Source organism: Pteronotus mesoamericanus, unplaced genomic scaffold, assembly GCF_021234165.1.
Source record: "Pteronotus mesoamericanus isolate MK-2021 breed Mesoamerican mustached bat unplaced genomic scaffold, CSHL_Meso_final contig_90, whole genome shotgun sequence".
Lineage (NCBI taxonomy): Eukaryota > Metazoa > Chordata > Mammalia > Chiroptera > Mormoopidae > Pteronotus > Pteronotus mesoamericanus.
In genome coordinates, this window is record NW_026555277.1 from 42692209 (window position 1) to 42711093 (window position 18885).

Sequence of the window (18885 nt, forward strand, 5' to 3'; positions counted from 1 at the left end):
TCTCTCTCTTTTCCTCTCTCTAATATCAATAAATAAATTTCAAAAAATAGTTCTCCAGTTACTGTAACATCTTTAAATATACACACATATATATAACTGTAAGGTCTGATTCAGCTTTAAAATTCTATGATTAGCAAAGTACAATAGAATATAGTATTATATCTGTTGGGCAAGAAAGAAGGGGAAATAAGAAACTATATATTTATGTACTCATCTGAGCAAAAGAACAACCTAGAGACTTACGAGATTGTTTATCTGCAGAACAAGGGAGAAAACAGGGAGGAAAGAACAAAGTGGATGAAGGAAAGGACATCACACTCCTGAAAACGATTTTTTGTACAGATTTGAATTTCAGAAACATGCCAATGTTTCAAAACTCAAAAAACAAATAAGTAAAATCCACAAGGACAGAAAAATTTCCCAACTGAATACAAACAGAAGCAAGTAAGTAATGTTTTTATCTTAAGTAAATAAAATAACTGACAGAAGGGGGAGGGAGAAAAGAACTAACCCAAGGAACTTCTGATCACAGTATTTGGACTACACACCCTCAGGTTAAAAACAACAAAACAATCTAAACAAATCTAAAACTGTTGTTTTGCATGGAGGCAAGGATTACCAATTCTAAAATGCTTTGTACATGCTAATACTGAGGAAGAAAGTGAAATATTGTTGTGGAAATTGGAGCCAGGTTTTGTATGAAATATAGAAAAAGATAAAATGTTGTACTGGAATTACAGGCGTTTCAACTGAAATTCAAGAAGATAGTGTGAATGCATGAGTTTTAATATATATTGATAGCTAAATATACATATATAAAAGTGAATATAAATGTGTATAGGTGTGTCTAAGTGTGTGCAAGTGTGTATGTTTATATGTACATATATGTAATATAAATAAATAAAAATATATTTTTAAAAAATTTTTTTAATTCCTCAGCTCTGTTATCTGGCCAGGCTGAGAAGCAAAGATGATTCACTAGCAAGGAGCACACTCAGTACCCAAATCCCGGTCTGTAATATCAATCTCCACTAAAAAACAAACAAAAAAAGAAAAGAAAAGAAAAAAAGTGCTCCTCAAAAAAATGGCTTATTCCAGAGGTGGGACAGAGAAGGAACAAGAAAACAAAATGAGCCTTGAATATCTTATGCTAAAAAATAAGAAAGTCCTTAAAGGATAAGAACATGCTAGAAGCCCACAAAAACCACTTTGAATAAACTCCCACTACACAAATATGGAACAATTTGAGCATCAAAATAAAACGATAGAAAGGATTCAGGCTTACTAAATAAAACAAGAAGCCAGGAGTCTAGAGTGAATAAACAGATAGAGAAGAGGGAAGAGATAGCACTTCCTACAGAAAGTCAAATAATAAATGTAGAAGGAATGGTGATTAGAAAAATCACCATTTGTCAACAGTCATAGTAATAGCTGATGCTGACCAGAATCATATCAGTGAACACTAAAACTAGCGACAGTCTCAAAGTGTATCATTAAAGCACATTGAAAAAAACAGAACACTCATTTTTTATTAGTGGAAATGTAAATTAGTTCAATTCTTCCAATATACTTTACAAAGTATATCAAGTCTTAAAAATATTCCCTTGGTCCTGGTAATGCTACGTTGAGAACCTATTCTATAAAAAACATATAAAAAGTTTTATATAGGTGACAGATGTTAACTAGATTTATTGTGGTGATCATTTTGCAATATATACAAATATAAAATCATTATGTTGTACAAAATAAATAAATAAGTAAATAAATTACATGAGAGGGTTAAAATACATACATCTTTGCTGTGGGACATAGACTGTTCACAGGAAATTAGTCCTTCAGAATACTTAAAAATGTACCAAGGGCCCAACATTAACAATGCATTTCATGACATGACCTGTTCAGTCTCAACTCTTGCTAATCCCTATATCCGTGCTTATTACACTCCAGCCATAAATGCATACACTGTGTTCTTTTGTGTTCCTGTGCCTTTGTATGGTGATTCCTTCTGCTGAGAATGCCTTCCTCCAACCTTGCCCCAATCTCATTTCAAAAACATCTCTACTGTGAAGCCTTCTTTGTGTTGCCTTCTTCTGTACTTCCACTGAAATTTGCATATACTTTACCTTGGGCAATATTGCTGATGTATTTTCATTACTGTGAGGTTTCAATATCTGTGTTCCTCTTTGGACCACAGTTTCATGATCCTAAACCAACTAATGCTTATTCTGTAATCACATGTATCACATGGTACAGGCACTGCTATGTTTAAAACATGGGGCACTGGAGAAAAAAAAAAAAAAAAGAATGAAGCCAAGGATTTTTAACCCTTTTTTATGTTTAAAGTCATTTTGAGGGGGAGTTTCAAATAATCTTTTTACATTATACACCCCACTGTTGTCTTGCTAATAAATATTGCCATTGAATAATGAAAAAATAAATAGTAGTTCAATATTTTTAAAAAAGTTTTATATAAAAATATGTTTATAGCAGCACTTTAAAAAAATCACAGTAAAAGACTAAAAATAACCTGAATGTCTAACCCTGAGAAAATAGTTAAGCACCCCATAGGTATGAGAATAATGCTTACAAATAGTGTTTGGAAAGACTCCTCGTATGACGTAGAGTGAATTTTTTAAAGCTGACTTCTGATTCCTGCAATATGGTTGGTTTGACAAGATACTTTTTACATTGCAAAGGGTAAAATAGTAACTTTATAATGGGAACAGCCTGTAGACACCACCTTAACCAATTAACAATAAATCAAAGTTAACACTGCCAGTTATGGGAAAAATCAGCAGCATAGGCATCCTGATACAATGTACTTAGCATCGCTTCATTCATATTCCTTTCAAAAGCAGGAATCTTAAGGAAATAGCAGACATGCTTAAACTGATAGATGTTTTACAAAATAGCTGGTCTATACTCTTGAAATTTCAATGGCGTGAGACATAATGACTCAGGGACTATTTCAGATTAAAGGACATTAGAAAGACATTACAACTAAACTCAACGAATGATCTTGGGTTTTCTTTTGTTGTAAAAAAACAGTATTGGGAAAATTAACAAAAATCTCAATAAAGTCTATAGATTAGAATACTGTGTGTAGGGGGATTGATGATTTTACTGTGATTGTGTAAGATAAATCCTTGTCTGCCAGAATTACACATTTGAGTATTTCAGGATAAGGTGGTATAGTGTGCAATTTACTCTCAAAAATAATTGTATGTTATATAAACATACACATACACACAGATTTAAAATAGAGGAAAAAAGAGAGGGAGGGAAAGTAAATGTAAAATAGAAAATCTTGTAAACAGTATTCAGGGATTCTTGGTTTACTCTTACAACTTTTTTGTATATCTGAAATTATGTCAAAATGAATAAAAGTACATAATTATCTATTGATCTGGTTCACCAAAAGCACTAAAGGGATTGCATATTTAAATAATTTTAGAATTATTCTTCACCAAAGTCCAGAAATATCTCAAATGTTAGAAAAAAACTTGTATCAAAAAGCTGATTTCTTTTGTCTCAAACTAAGATGACCAACAGCCAGGACTGTCCTGGTTTTAGCACTAAAAAGTTACATCCTGGGGACACATCCTGGGAAACTCCTCAGTCCTGGGTAAGCCAAGGCAGCTGGTCACCCTGTCTCAAACTATATCATGGACAATTAAAAATATAATTAAGATGGTAATCTTTTTTTAAATATTCTATATAGAAAAAGACAATGTTCTTTCCTCAATCTAGTGTGGTTGGTACCTCTCAACCACTCTTTTTTCTTTCAACCATTCTTGTAAAGATGTGTATGCAGTCATTTATACACAGTTAGCTATGATAAAAATTGGTATACTTTTCTGGAGCAATTTGACAGATATATTTAGAAACTAAAAATGTTCATAAACTTTGAAAATAGTTCTATTCTTAGGGATTAATTAATCGTAGGGAAATCACAGATGCCATAAATGTATGAACAAATGGATAGTTATAATAGTGTTATTTATTACAGTCAAAAAAAAAAAGTGGAATGGATCCAGAATGTTTAAATCTGGAGGAATGATTATATAAATTATGCTACACCACACAACTGCATGCATGCTAAGTAGTCACTTTTTAAATCATGTTTTTGAAGCACGGCATTGGAAAATGTGAAGGAAATGTTGATAGATTTTTTTAAAACCAGGATTTCACAAACATACAAAGTCATTTATACAGTATAAAGCCATTTTTAAAAATATGAGGTCTGTCCACAACAATTCCAACCATTGCTAATATAGCAAGAATGGTTTTCATGATATTGATGTAACCTAACAGCCAAGAAGAGTGGACTGGAACGCACACGTGTGAACAATGACAGCTTCATTGTACTAGTCAACGAGGGCGGTGGACGTTGTTGAGTGAGCATGTGTACTATGTGGCTGTCGCATTCAAAACAACTGAGCAAGTACAGCAACGAATCTACATCAAATTTTACATTAAGTTTGAACATTCCTCCTTGGAGACTATTTGGGTGATTAAGAAAGTTGAAGCTCTGGGCAACTGGTGATTGGCAGCTTCATCATGACAACGCGTCTGCGTGTGCATCATATCTCATGCAGAGGTTTTTGGCAAAACATCAAGTCACCCAGGTAACTCAGTCCCCCTACAGCCCAGATTTGACACTATAACTTCTGGCTTTTCCCAAAACTAAAATCACTTTTGAAAAGGAAGAGATTTCAGGCAGTCTATAAGATTCAGGAAAATATAACAAGGCAGTTAATAGTGATTGAGAGAACTGTGTGAGGTCCCAAGGTGCCTTCTTCGAAGGGGACTGAGACATTATTGTCCTATGCACAATGTTTCTTGTATCTTGTATCTTCTTTAGTAAATGTCTCTTTCTCATATTATGTGGATGGATATTTTCTGGACATGCCTCCTATATAGTTATGAATTTATGTGTATACATAAAGTAAAGATAGGACCATACACTATTTATACACTGTATACTATAAAGGCATATACTAAATATATAAACTCTTTCTAAATTGGCATAACACAATACATAATTTTAGTGTCTCCATTTTAAGTAACTTCTAATTTATTCAAGTGTATTTATATTTCTAATTTTCAAGAAAGAACATTATTTTACAATTTTTAAAAGACTTCTAAAGAAATCTCCCTCCCAAAACAATCAAAAATTATGGTGAAGAAAAGAAAATGTTTTTTAAAAATATCTAAAATAATAAGACAACCAAAAATAGAAATCTCCCCTCCTAAAGGACTTCTATTCATATGCAATGTAATTACAAGAGATCGATTGCCACAAGCTTTCCAAGAAGCCAAGATTATTATTTTAAAGTGACATTTTACATGAAAAGCCAAAATGGTAAGATGATACATGCATACATAATGGTGACTAAAAGTTAAAAGTAGAATGGACTGATGTAGAATTTCTTGAACCATACATCCCATTTTCAAGTAGGTTCCATTACCTCCCAGCTGTCCGACTCCAAGAATTCCTTTTTTTGTGTAGCTTTCAAAAACTCTTCCAGAGTCACCAATCGGTCTTTGTTTGAATCAACCTGATTAAAGGAAAATGTAGTAAAGTCAAATAACTTTTTGTAGTATTATTTAGACACTGGAAACTGTATTCCAACAGCTGCCACTACATAAACATACAGCAGTTAGAGCTGGCCTAACATCCACAAACACTGAGGGGAAAATAAAAGACAAAACAGAACACTCAACATTATACTAGAATCAGAAAACAGATACTTTTCTTTTCTATGAAAGTCAAATTTGAAAATACAGTGAAGTGTCTATATCCCTGATACCCCCATAGGTCACCAAGTTTAAGCTGCTGATCTGACCAGTAGTTGTCTAGTGTTGTCTTTCTCCCTCACCACACTATGTATAATCTCTCTTGGAGCCAAGTGTGTTCGGGCAAGAAAAATAACCTTTCCAGTAAGAGGACTGTTTAGCCAGAGTAAAGGAGTTTAAGTTAAAATGCTGTCAACATTTTTTCTTAAAAACAAACAACTAAGTAAATCAAAACAAAAGTTTACAACCTCTCCAAATCCTTCAATGGCTCTTTTAAACTATGGCAAATTCAGTTACAAAAGTAATAGCCAAAATGAAGTTGATTTGTGCCCTGGCTCTTGTGGCTCAGTGGATTGAGCACCAGCCTGTGAAACAAAGAGTTGCTGGTTCAATTCCCAGTCAGGGCACCAACCCCAGTGATGGGTTGCAGGCCGAGAGGCAACCCATCGATGATTCTCTCACATATTGATGTTTCTCTATCTCTCTTTCTTTCTCCCTTCCACTCTATCTAAAAATAAATAAATAAAATTAAAAAAAAAAAAACAACAGACATTCATTTGCTACCCTGAAATGCCAGTAGTCAACAGAAATCCCAATTTATCAATATCAGGTGAAAATCCCTAAAGTAGAACAGTGGGCTTTAGTTACCCTGCTTTTGATGTCTATATCAGAGTTTTCAGCTTACTAATGTGAACAAGAAATAAATACGTGTTGTTATAAACCACTTACGTATTGGGTTTCTAGATTTTCTTACCAAAAACTAAAATAGCCATTTAATATACCAAATATTGGACTACATTATTTTTTTACTTCCAAAAGGATGTTTATAGGTGATATGCAACAGCATCTTAATCTTTTAAAATATTTTAGGCTTGGCTGGGTAGCTCAGTTGCTTAGAGCGTTGTCCCCATACACCAATGTTGTGGGTTCAATCCCTGGCCAGGGCACATACAAGAATCAACCCAATGAATGCATAAATAAGTGGAACAACAAATTGATGGCTGTCTGTCTCTCTCTCTCCCCCATACTGTTTCACTCTAAAATCAATAAATTAAAAAATATATTTTAAAGGAGTTACAAAAAATTTATTTACACTAAGGGAACCTACTGAATATTCTGGATTTCTGGATCAAAAATGCAAAATCCAATTAAATATGAATTCTGTATATTTGTCTTCCATTTGTGGTAAAATTTATTACAACAATTTGAATAATCCATAGAAGTAACATATCTTAAAATTTTTAAGACATACCTCATTCATTACATGTTCCCTCATTCTAAGCCTTTCTTCCTCCATTTCTACCATATCATCCTCTTCATTTTTGGGGTCATATACTTTCTCCAACTAAAAAGAAAAATTTTAAACCACCGTAAAACAAAGAAAGAAAACAGAAGGAAATAAAGAGAGAGCAAAACAACCAAATACTTAATGAATTCATTTACCTCTTTTGTAAACAAGGCTTCTAATTCTTGTTCATCAAGGAAGCCATCACTATTGACATCTAAAATTTCCAATGCAAAAAACTGATTTTAATGCCTTAGAAAATAATTAAGATACAACTATTTACATATGGTTTGCAAAAGTAGTACTGACAAAAGAAATAATATACTACAGAAAAAGCTTTCTTCTTTTTTTATGAAGCCTCAGATCAGTCCAGCTGATAACAGTTCACTTATTTATAATTTATCATAGTTTTTTAGAAAACTCTATCAAACAATTTTTTTTCAAAAATATAAAGTAGAGCAATATGCTCTAAGAGTAAAAGTAAATATTAATATAACATAACTCCTGTTAGATATAACCTACCTAGTCACAGAAATACTTCATTTAACAGAGAATCTTGTAATAAGTCATATAATGACTTAACAGTAAAAGTAAGTATAAAGACAAAGCTACTGACCTAAAATATTTTATACTGCATATCAGCAATAAAGACTATTATATTACTCTAGAGAAGAAGTCTTAACATTTACTATCAAGAGGATTCAATAGCACACCTTGGCAGAAATATTAAGAGTAAAGCAACCTATAATTTTTCAAACAGCAGCTATAAATATTAATATTTGTCTAAATACATTACCATGTAATTTGAAAAATGTCTTGGGATCAAAGTCATTAGGATCCAATCCATCAGTCTGTTCCCATACCTCTTTTAGTTGATCTTTGCTCCCCTGTGAATCAATTTTAAAAAAACAAAAAACTGCTCAAAACAAAATATAAACTATGTGTATATACTCAAAATAAAATATAAATTTGAGGAACTTTTCAGAATTAAGAATCAAGATTTAAGTACCAGTAACTTAGGAGAAAATTCTACTATCTTGTACAAAGTATTTTCATCTAATTATGATTTCATAAAGTCATAATCCTTACTGGATGATTAACTTTGGGGTGATTTTCATGCTTTCTCTTCATTTCTTCAAATTTAGCTTCTTCTTCTTTTCTCTTTTCTTCATTCAATGTTTTTAGATATTCTCTCCTTTCATGTTCCTTCATCATTTCGTATTTTTTAAATTCTTCATGTCGAGTCTTATCATAGTGTTCCAGGTCACTTGTAGCCTATAATGTAGTATTTAAATTAAAGTCATATTTTGAAAAACATAAACAAAGCCATTCTTACATATAGCATATTTTCTAACAGAAAACACTATAGAAGGTCAGAAAATATAGAATGGACTCTTCTTTTTAAATCCTACCATTTACTTCAGTCATTATTATTACCAGAAATGCAGACATTCAAAGAAACTGAAAGTTTAGGAAGTTCCTCATAAGTAATACATAAATTGATTTGAAAAAGAAGAAGGGGCTGTATCAAATCTATACAATAGAAAACCAGATTAGTTTCTAACCACTTCACTCAATCTCATAACAGCCAGGCAAGAACATTTAGTTTCGTAGCTTGGTACAGTACACCATGAGAGGTCTGCTCTTATCTAAAATCCCTGAGGCCGGGGGTAGGGGAGTCGGAGGCTGGTGGAGGTGGGCAAAGGGGGAAAAATGGGGAATCTGTAATAGTGTCAACAATAAAAATAAAGTTTAAAAAAGAAAAATTCCAGGAATAAACAATTCATAAGTTACTAATCGATAAATAAATAAATAAATAAGTAAATAAATAAATAAATAAATAAAATCCCTGAGGCCAGATGAGCCTCAGAATTTTCTCTCAACTAATGCTTGACAAGAGAGCCAAGGATACTCTTCAATAAATAGTATTGGAAATATAGGATATTCATATATAAAAGAGTAAAACTGAATCCCTTACCCCACACATAAAAATTAACTCTAAGTGTATTAAAGACCTAAACAGAAGACTTGAAACCGTAAAACTCCTAGAAGAAAATGTAGGCAAAAAGGTTCTGGGTTTTTTTTTAATGTTGTTCAAGTACAGCTGCTACCATTTTCCCAACACCACTTTCCTCTGCCCCAGCCACCCTCACCTCCCATCCTCAATCCTTCCTCTCTTTGGCTTTGTCCATGGGTCCTTAACAAGCTCCCTGACATGGGTTTTGTCAATGGTTTTTAAATATGATACCTAAAGCACAACAACAACAACAACAACAACAACAACAAACCAAGAGGTACTACATCAAACTAAAAAGCTTCTGCACAGCAAAGGAAACAATAAACAAAATGAAAAGACAACCTATGGAATGGGAGAAAATATTTGTAAATCATATATCTGATAAGGGGTTAATATCCAGAATGCATAAAGAATTCATAAACTTGGTGTGGCTCAGTGGATTGAGTGCTCGTGTGCGAACCAAAGGGTTGCTGGTTTGATTCCCAGTCAGGGCACATGCCTGGGTTGCAGGCCAGGTTCCCATCTGGGGACACACGAGAGGCATGGACATTTCTCTTCCTCTTTTTCCCCCTCTCTCTAAAAAATAAATAAATAAAATCTTAATCTTTTTTAAAAAAATAAAAGGACTCAGCGCATGGGGCCCTGGTCTTCCCAGAGTCAGGTTGCTTGGGAATGCAGCCCAAAGCAAGTGGTTCAAAAAAAAGAGGAATTCATAAACTTAATAGCAAAAAACCAAATAATCCAATATAAAAATGGGTAAAGGACTTGAATAGACATTTTTCCAAAGAAGATATTCAAATAGCCAACAGGTACATGAAAAGGTGCTCAACATCAATAACCATTAGGGAAATGCAAATCAAAACCACAATGAGATATTACCTCATGCCTTTCAGAATAGCTACCATTAAAAAGAAAAGAGCTAAATGCTGGTGAGGATGTGGAGAAAAGGGAACCCTCACATACTGTTGGTGGGATTGTAAGTTAGTGCAGCCACTATGGAAAACAGTAAGGAGGCTTCTCAAAAAATTAAAAACAGAACTACCATATAACCAAACAGTTCTACTTCTGGGTGTATACCCAAAGGAAACAAAATCACTGTAGCAAAAAGATATCTGCATTCCCATGTTCACTGCAGCTAACTTATTTAAAATAGCTAAGAGATGGAAACAACCTGTGTCCATCACTTCATCCATAAAAAGGAAATCCTGCTATTTGTGACAACATGAAAGGATCTTGAGGGCCAAATGCTAAGTGAAATAAGTCAGGCAAAACAAATAGTGTATAATCTCATTTAGATCTGGAATCCTAAAAAAAAAACTAATTCCATAGGAAAAGAGATCAGATTTGTGGTTACCAGAGGCAGAGGGTGGGAAAGTTGACTGAAGGTGGTCAAAGGGTACAAACATCTAGTTATAAGATGAGTAAGTCCGGAGGATGTAATGTATAACATGGTGACTATGCTTAATAATGTTGTATGGTATATCTGAAAGTTGCCAAGAGAATAAACCCTAAAATTTCTCAGTGCAAGAAAAAAAATGTTTTGTAACTATATGAGGTGATGGGTGTTAACTAAACTTCTTTTGGTAATCATTTTGCAATGTCAAGGCATTATGCAGTACACCTTGAGTTAAACACTGTTACATGTCAATTCTATCTCAATAAAACTGGAAGCAAAAAAAAAGAATTTTCTAAATTTTTTTTAAGACAGGGAATATGGCACATACGCCACATTATGTAACATCCCTGCAGAGTCTGTAATCAAAAAGAAAAATACTTCGGTAGCAAAATCTATGAATACTCACACTAAGTAGGCTAAATGAAATATATAAGTAGCCCTGCTAAAATTTATAATTCAAGCCAGGTTTCAGGTTTTTTTGGGGGGAGGGGAAATTTTGCAATTGTGGGTAAGAGATTACAGACCTGTATGTACAAATATTATCTGTACTGATAAAGGTTAAGCCACCTCCCTCTAAAGATATTCTAGAGAGTAGCATATAAAAGTGACATTACCACTTCATTGAATTTACTTGTCAAATTACAGATATATATAACCATTATATATGGATATTACTTACAAAACCTCAAAGTCACAACAAAGACACTATTTTTTGGAATTATTCTTACTGCTTTGATCAGCATATCTAAATCTCTAGATTCAAACTTGTCAGGATTCAGGTGGTTTAGGTGATCAAACTGTTTTAGCAGAGCATGGTGGTCCATGCCTGTATCTGAAAGAAAATGAGAAAACTATAAATGATAAATTTTTAGAAGCTAGAAACATTAATATAAACAACATATAAGAGCAAGCATTCATATTGGTTTCTATTCAATTTTATAACAAAACTCAAAGTTTAGACTAAGGGTTAATAATTTCTTTTAGAATATTGTACATATTATTATTCTAGACAAAGGCAATGTCCTTGAATATAGAATGGAATGCAATTTAATGTGTACATTTTAACATTATTTCTAGAAAGACTAGTTGACCAGTGTAATTAATAGCAAAAATGTTTTACTATTATAAAACTACTTACCAAATTTCTTATGTTTCTTTAGATAAATTCTAATATACTACCCTCATCAAAGGTCTAAGTAGAACTTCTAAAAAGAACTGCTCTAAAACTTATATGAAATATTTTTTGTATGATGCTCCAATTAATCTTTTAGGCAATAAAATCTAATCCCAGTAAATTCATTTGAATAATGACTGATTTTTAAAGAAACACCAATTGTTTTTCTCTGTAAAAAATATTTAAAAACAAAGCTACTGTAAGTAATATATAGTTGTTGAATAAGTGAAGTGATTTTGGACTGTATAGTATTATAGAATTGAACAAAATAGGTATATGCGCTGATCTGTTAGAAATCACAGTTCCCAGGTAGGAAAAATGAATATACTAATACGGAATGACAGAAGACAAGAAACCAATGGAAATAGATGGGAATCTATTATTCCCCATCTATATGGGGATAAAGTGTGAATTTATCATTTATAAAATACGTATGTGTATACATATATTTCAGGTACATATGCATGTGTATCTATATAAACACACATATATACTCACAAATGTGCATACATGTAAATGTGTATAGACATGCATGTACTTCCTAACTCTATCCAATGAAAGTGCCAAGAAAAATATGTATTCCAGAAGCAATGAGCACACCTAGTGCCAGCCCTTGGTCTGTAATATCATTTCCCACTTAAAAAAAGATGCTCACATCAACGACCAATTCCTGGGCTGGAGGGGCGATACAAGATAAGCCTGGGCGATTTTGTTATATTCAAAAGAAAGAAACCACTAAATTTAGTTCAACCAAGCTTTTACTGAATTCTTAGTATGACACTGTACCAGGAGTTTTAATTATGATAAAACATTTGTTATAAGGCTTAGCCCTAAAGGATACAACCAGACAGTGAAATAAATGAAAAGACACTCAACCTCACTCAAAATGAGAGAAATACATATTAAAACTTGACTAGTACACCACGTAATAGAGTGGCAAAAGTCTTAAAGTTTTTTATTTTATTGATTTTTAGAGAGAGAGGAAGGGGGAGGGAGACAGAGACAGAGAAACATTGATGTGTTATCGATTTGTTGTTTCATTTATTTATTTAGGCATTCATGGGTTGATTCTCCTACGTGCCCTGACTGAGTATCGAACCTGCAACCTTGGTGTATCTGAACAATGCTCCAAACAACTGAACTACCTAGCCAGGGCAAAATTTGTAATGTTTGAACATGCGTACTATAAGCAAAACTGTGACACATTATTGCTGGTGGGAATAGGTATGGATGCAACCTTTACAGAGGTGGCAATATCTATTCAAATTACAAATACATACATCTTATCTTTTAACTTAACATTTTCACTGTGGGGAATGTATCCTTCAAGGGATCTTATGCAGATACATAGTGATATACAAAGTCTGTGCAGAAAAAGTCCAGCCATTATTATAACGAGAACATCTTGCGGGACATTGATGTAATCTGGCAGCCAAGGAGAGTAGACTGGTATGCACACGCATGAACAATGATGACTTCACTGTACTAGTCAGTAGGGGTGGTAGACACTATTGAGTGAGAATGTGTACTGAGCAAGTAGAGCAACGAATCTGCATCAAATTTTGCATTAAGTTTGAGCATTCCTCCACAGAAACTATTCAAATGATCCAGAAGGCCACAGCTACGGGCAACTGGAGGAGATTGGCAGCTTCATCAGGACAATGCACCTACTCATGCATCACTTTTTCTCAGTCTTTTGACAAAACATCAAATCACCCAAGTGACTCAGCCCCTCTACAGCCCAGATTTGGCACCGTGAGACTTCTGGCTTTTCCCAAAACTAAAATCACGTTTGAAAGGGAAGAGATTTCAGACCATAGATGAGATTTAGGAAAATATGATGGGGCAGCTGATGGCAACTGGGAGAACTGTATGAGGACCCAAGGTGCCTACTTTGAAGGAAACTGAGGCATCATTGTCCTATGTACGTTTCTTGTATCTTTTTCAATAAATGTCTGTATTTTTCACAGCATATAGCTTGATACTTTCTGGACAGACCTCGTCATATGAACAAGAGTGTTCGCTAGAAAAAACCCAAATGTCCACCAACAGGAGCCTAGTTAAATAAATTGTCACATCTCTACATAATGGAAATCTGTGCAGCTGTTTTTTAAAGATGAAGATGGTCTCTATGTACTAATATAGAAAAGCCTCCAAAATATATTGGTAAAGGAAAAAAACAAGGCAAAACTGTATTGTATGCTAGCATTCATGAAAAAAGAGAGGAAAAGCAAGAACTTTTATTTGTATTTGCTCATATAAGAAAAAAGAAACTCAGGAAGGACAATGTCAGGGCAGTGGGAATTGGCAGGTTACAAAAAAATTAAGGGGTTTTTGCTATATTCTTTCTTATACTTTCTGGGTTTAAACCATGTGAATGCATTACCTACTTTAAAAATTATACTTCCTCCCAATTTAGAGCCTTGAAACCCTTCAAATTTTCAAAAATTTCAATTCATAAATTCTGAATCCATGACAAAACAGTCATAAGTTTTCTAAGTATATTAGGCTGTTTTCTTTAGATAATGAAATTCAGTCTCTACCTAGAAATAAAGAAAATATTGCCAAGATTGAGGATATGGAGTTTGTCTGAGGGGAAAATCTCAAAACACTTTAGACCTGGTTTCAAGGGTGAAATTACCTTGTGTGCCTGGTGACCTAAATAGTCTGCTATGAGCTCAATTTACATCCCATTGATATCCCTAATTTCAGGATAATGAGTATTTGGCACTTGTTCTTTAAGACTATTCACCAGCAGGGAGTTTAATGCTGTACATAAACATCCTCCTCTCCCACTATAATCCACTGATCAGGAGTATGTGTTTAAAATGCAGATTATTCATACCCAAAATCAGAATCTGGAGGTGAGATCCAGTAATCTGCATTTTCAACTAGCTCCCCAGGGGGTTCTTATGCAATGTGAAGATTAAGAACTATTATTCCAGCTCTGATTGGTGTGGCTCAGTTGGTTGGGCATTGTTCCACAAAGCCAAAGGCTGCCGGTTCAATTCCCAGTCAGGGCACATGCCTGGGTTCTGGGTTTGGTCCCTGGTTGGGGTGGGTCCAAGAGGCAACCAACTGATGTTTCTCTCCCTCATTTTCTTCCTCCCTTCCCCTCTCTCTAAAAATAAAGAAATAAAGTCTTTAAAAATCTATCCCACTAAAAATGACATACCATATTTAATTCAAACTGAATTCTATGGGTATTTAGTTTTACTTCTGGAATTTCTATTCTGTTCCACTTGTCTTTCTACTTATATGTCAAAAACATATAGTTCTAATGACTGAGGCTTTCTGATATAGTTTAATACTAATATATCTAGTCCTTCTTCATTGTTCTTTTTCAGAGGTATGGAGCATTCCTTGTTTGTTACCTTTTTCATATGAACCTTAAAATTAATTTGTCTAGTAATGTACCAGAAAAAAAGTACATATTTTTATTTGGATTATGTTAAATTTATAAATTAACCTACAGAGAATTGACATGTTTATAATCTTGAGTCTTTATATGTCTCCCAATTTTTTTTCAAGTCTACTTTTATGTCCTTCAGGAGTATTATACATTTTTTGTATGTAAGTCATGTATATTTCTTAATTGGTTTATTCTGAGTATTTTATCTTTGTTGGTATTACAAATGGAGTCTTTTATTCCATTGTATCTTCTATCTGGCTGTTGGTTGTACATATAAAATATACTGATTTCTTTATAATAAATTTAACTTGATAAATTTTCCTGTTGCTTAAACTAAGCTTTTGGCCAATTACTTTGGGTTTTCCACACACATCATCTGCAAACAGAGATGGTTTTTATTCACCTCCTTTCAGTTACTTCTCCTCAATCATTTTTTTCACTTTTATAATTGCTTTGGCTAGTACCTCCAATATAATGTTAATTATTACTGGTAATAGTGAGCATCAATTGTCTTGTTTCCAAGTTTAGTTACAATACAGGCTTGTGTTTCCCTGTTAAGTATAATGTAGCTGAGTTGAACATAACTGATCATGTTAAAGAAGTATCTATTGACTACTATCTTATTACTTTTCTCAAATTAAGAAAGGGTGTTAAATTTTGTCAAATGCCTTTTCCGTATATATGAAGATGATCATTTGACTTACGTGGTTACTTTCTTTAAAGTATCCTTATATTTAAAAAATCTACTTCTTAGGCTTCGGTCAAGATGGCAGTAGAAGTAAACATGGCTCACCTTTATACACAACCACATCAAAATTACAACTAAAATATAGAACAACCATCACTCAAAACCATCAGAAATCAAGTTGAATGGAAGTCTGACAACAACAGAATTAAAGAAACCACACATATCCAGAATGGTAGCGAGGGCAGAGATGCAGAATGGGCTTGTCCCACACCCACATGTGGTGGATGAGAATTCAGGAGGGATATCTTGGGAGCAAGGAGTCCCAGCCCCACACTAGGCTCTTCAGCCCAGCATTCCAATACCAGGAGGATAAGTCCCCCTAACTTCTGCCTGCAAAAACCAGTGGGGATTATGTCAGTGGAAGAAACTTCTGGAGTCCCAAACAGTTCCCCTTAAAAACACACACACATGGACTTACTCTGACTCACTCCCTCTGAGCTCCAGCACCGGGGTAGCAGCTTGAAAAGCACCAGTGGCATACGGGGAGGAACTGAAGTGGCTGGCATGAAGGCAGGAACTAGGGGACAGCTTTCTCACAAGCGGAAAAGTAGGAAGAGACCACTGTCCCCTTTCTGAGCCCTCCCCACACAGAGCCACAGAGCAGGTGGGTGACATAACTGAGACTCCATCAACCTGGCTCACCCTGTTTGTCCTGCCCTGGAGATCCCTTGAGACTCTGTCTTACCCAAACTGGCCCATTCACACTGTTAACTGTGACTTTTCCGTATAAATGGCTGTTCTTGGCTCGTGTTTTACAACTTCCTAAATCCTATCAAACAAGCAACAGCTGGCCTCAGTAAGTCCCCAGCCCCCATATCTCTTGCTAAGTGACCCCAGGTCCAGAACAAGCAGCAGCCAACCTAGATTCACACCTATGCTTTGCCTGGGAATCTCCAAGCCCAGCACAAGTAGCAGCCATCTCAGATTGCTTTATAGCTCATGCAGGGTGGCCCTGGGCAGAACACAGGTCATGGCTGACCTTGGTCTGCACCACCCGGGATATTCCAGAGCCTGTGTACTCAGTGGACAGTTACAGACCATGTCAGAGCACCACCACCCTGCCCCTGCACAGCTGATCCTCCATGAGGGCAGGGGCTGGTGGTCAGTGGTCACAGCCAATCCTTGTAGCTGACTGGTCTAGGTAAATCCCTCCCATTGACCTGCCAACAGCAATCAAGGCTCAACTACAAGAGGAGGGTGTACTCAGCCCACAAAGCAGACACTCTCGAATGCCCAGCTTGGGTGATAGGGGAGGCTGTGCCACTGGACCCTATAGGACACATCTACTACATTGGGCCACACTACCAAGACAGGGAGTCACAGAAGCTCCACCTAATACATACAAACAAATACATGGAAGCTGCTAAAGTGAGGAGACACAGAATCATGACACATACGAAAAAACCATACTTTCAAAACTCTGGAAAAATACCTAAACAAAATGCAATCTATTAGATGCAGAGTTCAAAACTGGTTATAAGGATACTCAAGGAACTCAGTGAGAAGCTCAGCAGCATAAAAGAGATCCAGTCAGAAACAAAGGGTACACTAATTAAAATAAAGAACAACTTACAGGGAAATAACAGTAGAGTAGATGAAGCCAAGGATCAAATCAATGATTTGGAACATAAGGAAGCAAAAAACAACCAATCAGAAAAAGGAATCCAAAAAAAATGAGGATAGTGTAAGCCTATCTCTAGGACAACTTCAAGAGGTCTAACATTCACTTCATAGGGGCGCCAGAAGGAGAAGAGAAAGAGCAAGAAATTGGAAATCTATTTGAAAAAACAGTGAAAGAAAACTTCCTAATTTTGGTGAAGGAAATAGACATTCAAGCCCAGAAAGCGCAGAGTCCAATTATGATGGATGCAAAGAGGGCCACTCCAAGGCACATCATTATTAAGAGGCCAAAGGTTAAAGATAAAGTGAGACTCTCAAAAGCAAGAGAAAAGTTAGTTAATGCAAGGTTGCCAGATGGGAGGGGGGATGAGGAGGATGGATGAAGAGGTGAGGGGATTAAGAAGTACAAATAGGTAGTGACAGAATAGCCATGGGATGTCAAGTACAGTATAGAAAATGGAATGGCGAAAAACTGTATATACCTGGGCTGTAAAAATAGAAGAAAATTTTACCTTTGCAACAGTAGGGACAGACTTGGAGAACACTATGCTAAGTGAAAGAAGCCAGTCAGAGAAAGACAAATCCCATATGATTTCACTCATATGTGGAATCTAATGACCAACTGATCTAACAAGCATAACAAAGACAGGCTCATAGATGGAGTGCTGATACAGCTAGTGGGGGACAGGGTTTAGGGAGTGGAAGGATTGAGCCAAAAGGAAAAGGACTCATGGACAACAGTGTGGTGATACCTCAGAGGAGGGGTTATAAGGGGACTAATTGATCATGGAAAAAAAAATACAATAAAGATTAAATTTTAAAAAAACTTATATGCATGACCAGTGGTCATAAACAATGGTGTGGGGGTTGCCTGAGGAAGCAGGGGTTGCTGGGTGGAGACGGTCAAAGGGAGAAAAATTGGGAAAGCTGCAATAGCATAATCAATAAAAAAAATCTGCAAAAAAAAATTAAAATAAAATTTAAAATCTACTTTATAGCTACTTATTCTTTCCACAGTCTAAAATTAACAGATTGTGGGAGTGGGGGTATGAATAGACAGAGCACAGAAGACTTCTGGGGCAATGAAACCACTCTGTATGATACTATCATGGTAGGTATGTCATTATAAATTTGTCCAAACCCATAGAATGTAGAACACCTAGGGTGAACTCTAAAGCACGGACTTCAGGTGAATATGATATATCAGTGTAGATTCATCAGCTGTAACAATGTCCACTCTGGTGGAAGATGTTAGTAATGGGGGAGGCTATGCATGTTTAGGGAAAGAAGGTATATGATAAATCTGCTGTGAAATCTTATATTGCTCTTAAAAAATTATCTTAATTTTTAAAAATACAGGCTTCAAAGTACTATCCCAATTTATCATTTGTCCTTTGACTTTATGATTTCTTTTGTCACACTGAAATCTTTTTT

General features: G+C 35.0%; 1 protein-coding gene across 6 annotated transcripts in view; it reads right to left on the reverse strand.

The window, feature by feature from the left end:
• Positions 1-18885, reverse strand: part of NUCB2 (nucleobindin 2) — a 48880-nt gene that overhangs the window by 2582 nt on the left and 27413 nt on the right. For all 6 annotated transcript variants that reach the window (XM_054586031.1, XM_054586029.1, XM_054586033.1 and 3 more), the window contains 6 exons: positions 11226-11329; positions 8174-8359; positions 7881-7971; positions 7243-7301; positions 7052-7144; positions 5472-5561 (listed from right to left, as the gene is read on the reverse strand). In XM_054586031.1, coding sequence (XP_054442006.1) covers positions 5472-5561; positions 7052-7144; positions 7243-7301; positions 7881-7971; positions 8174-8359; positions 11226-11329 — 623 coding nt within the window. The remainder of the gene's footprint in view (positions 1-5471; positions 5562-7051; positions 7145-7242; positions 7302-7880; positions 7972-8173; positions 8360-11225; positions 11330-18885) is intronic.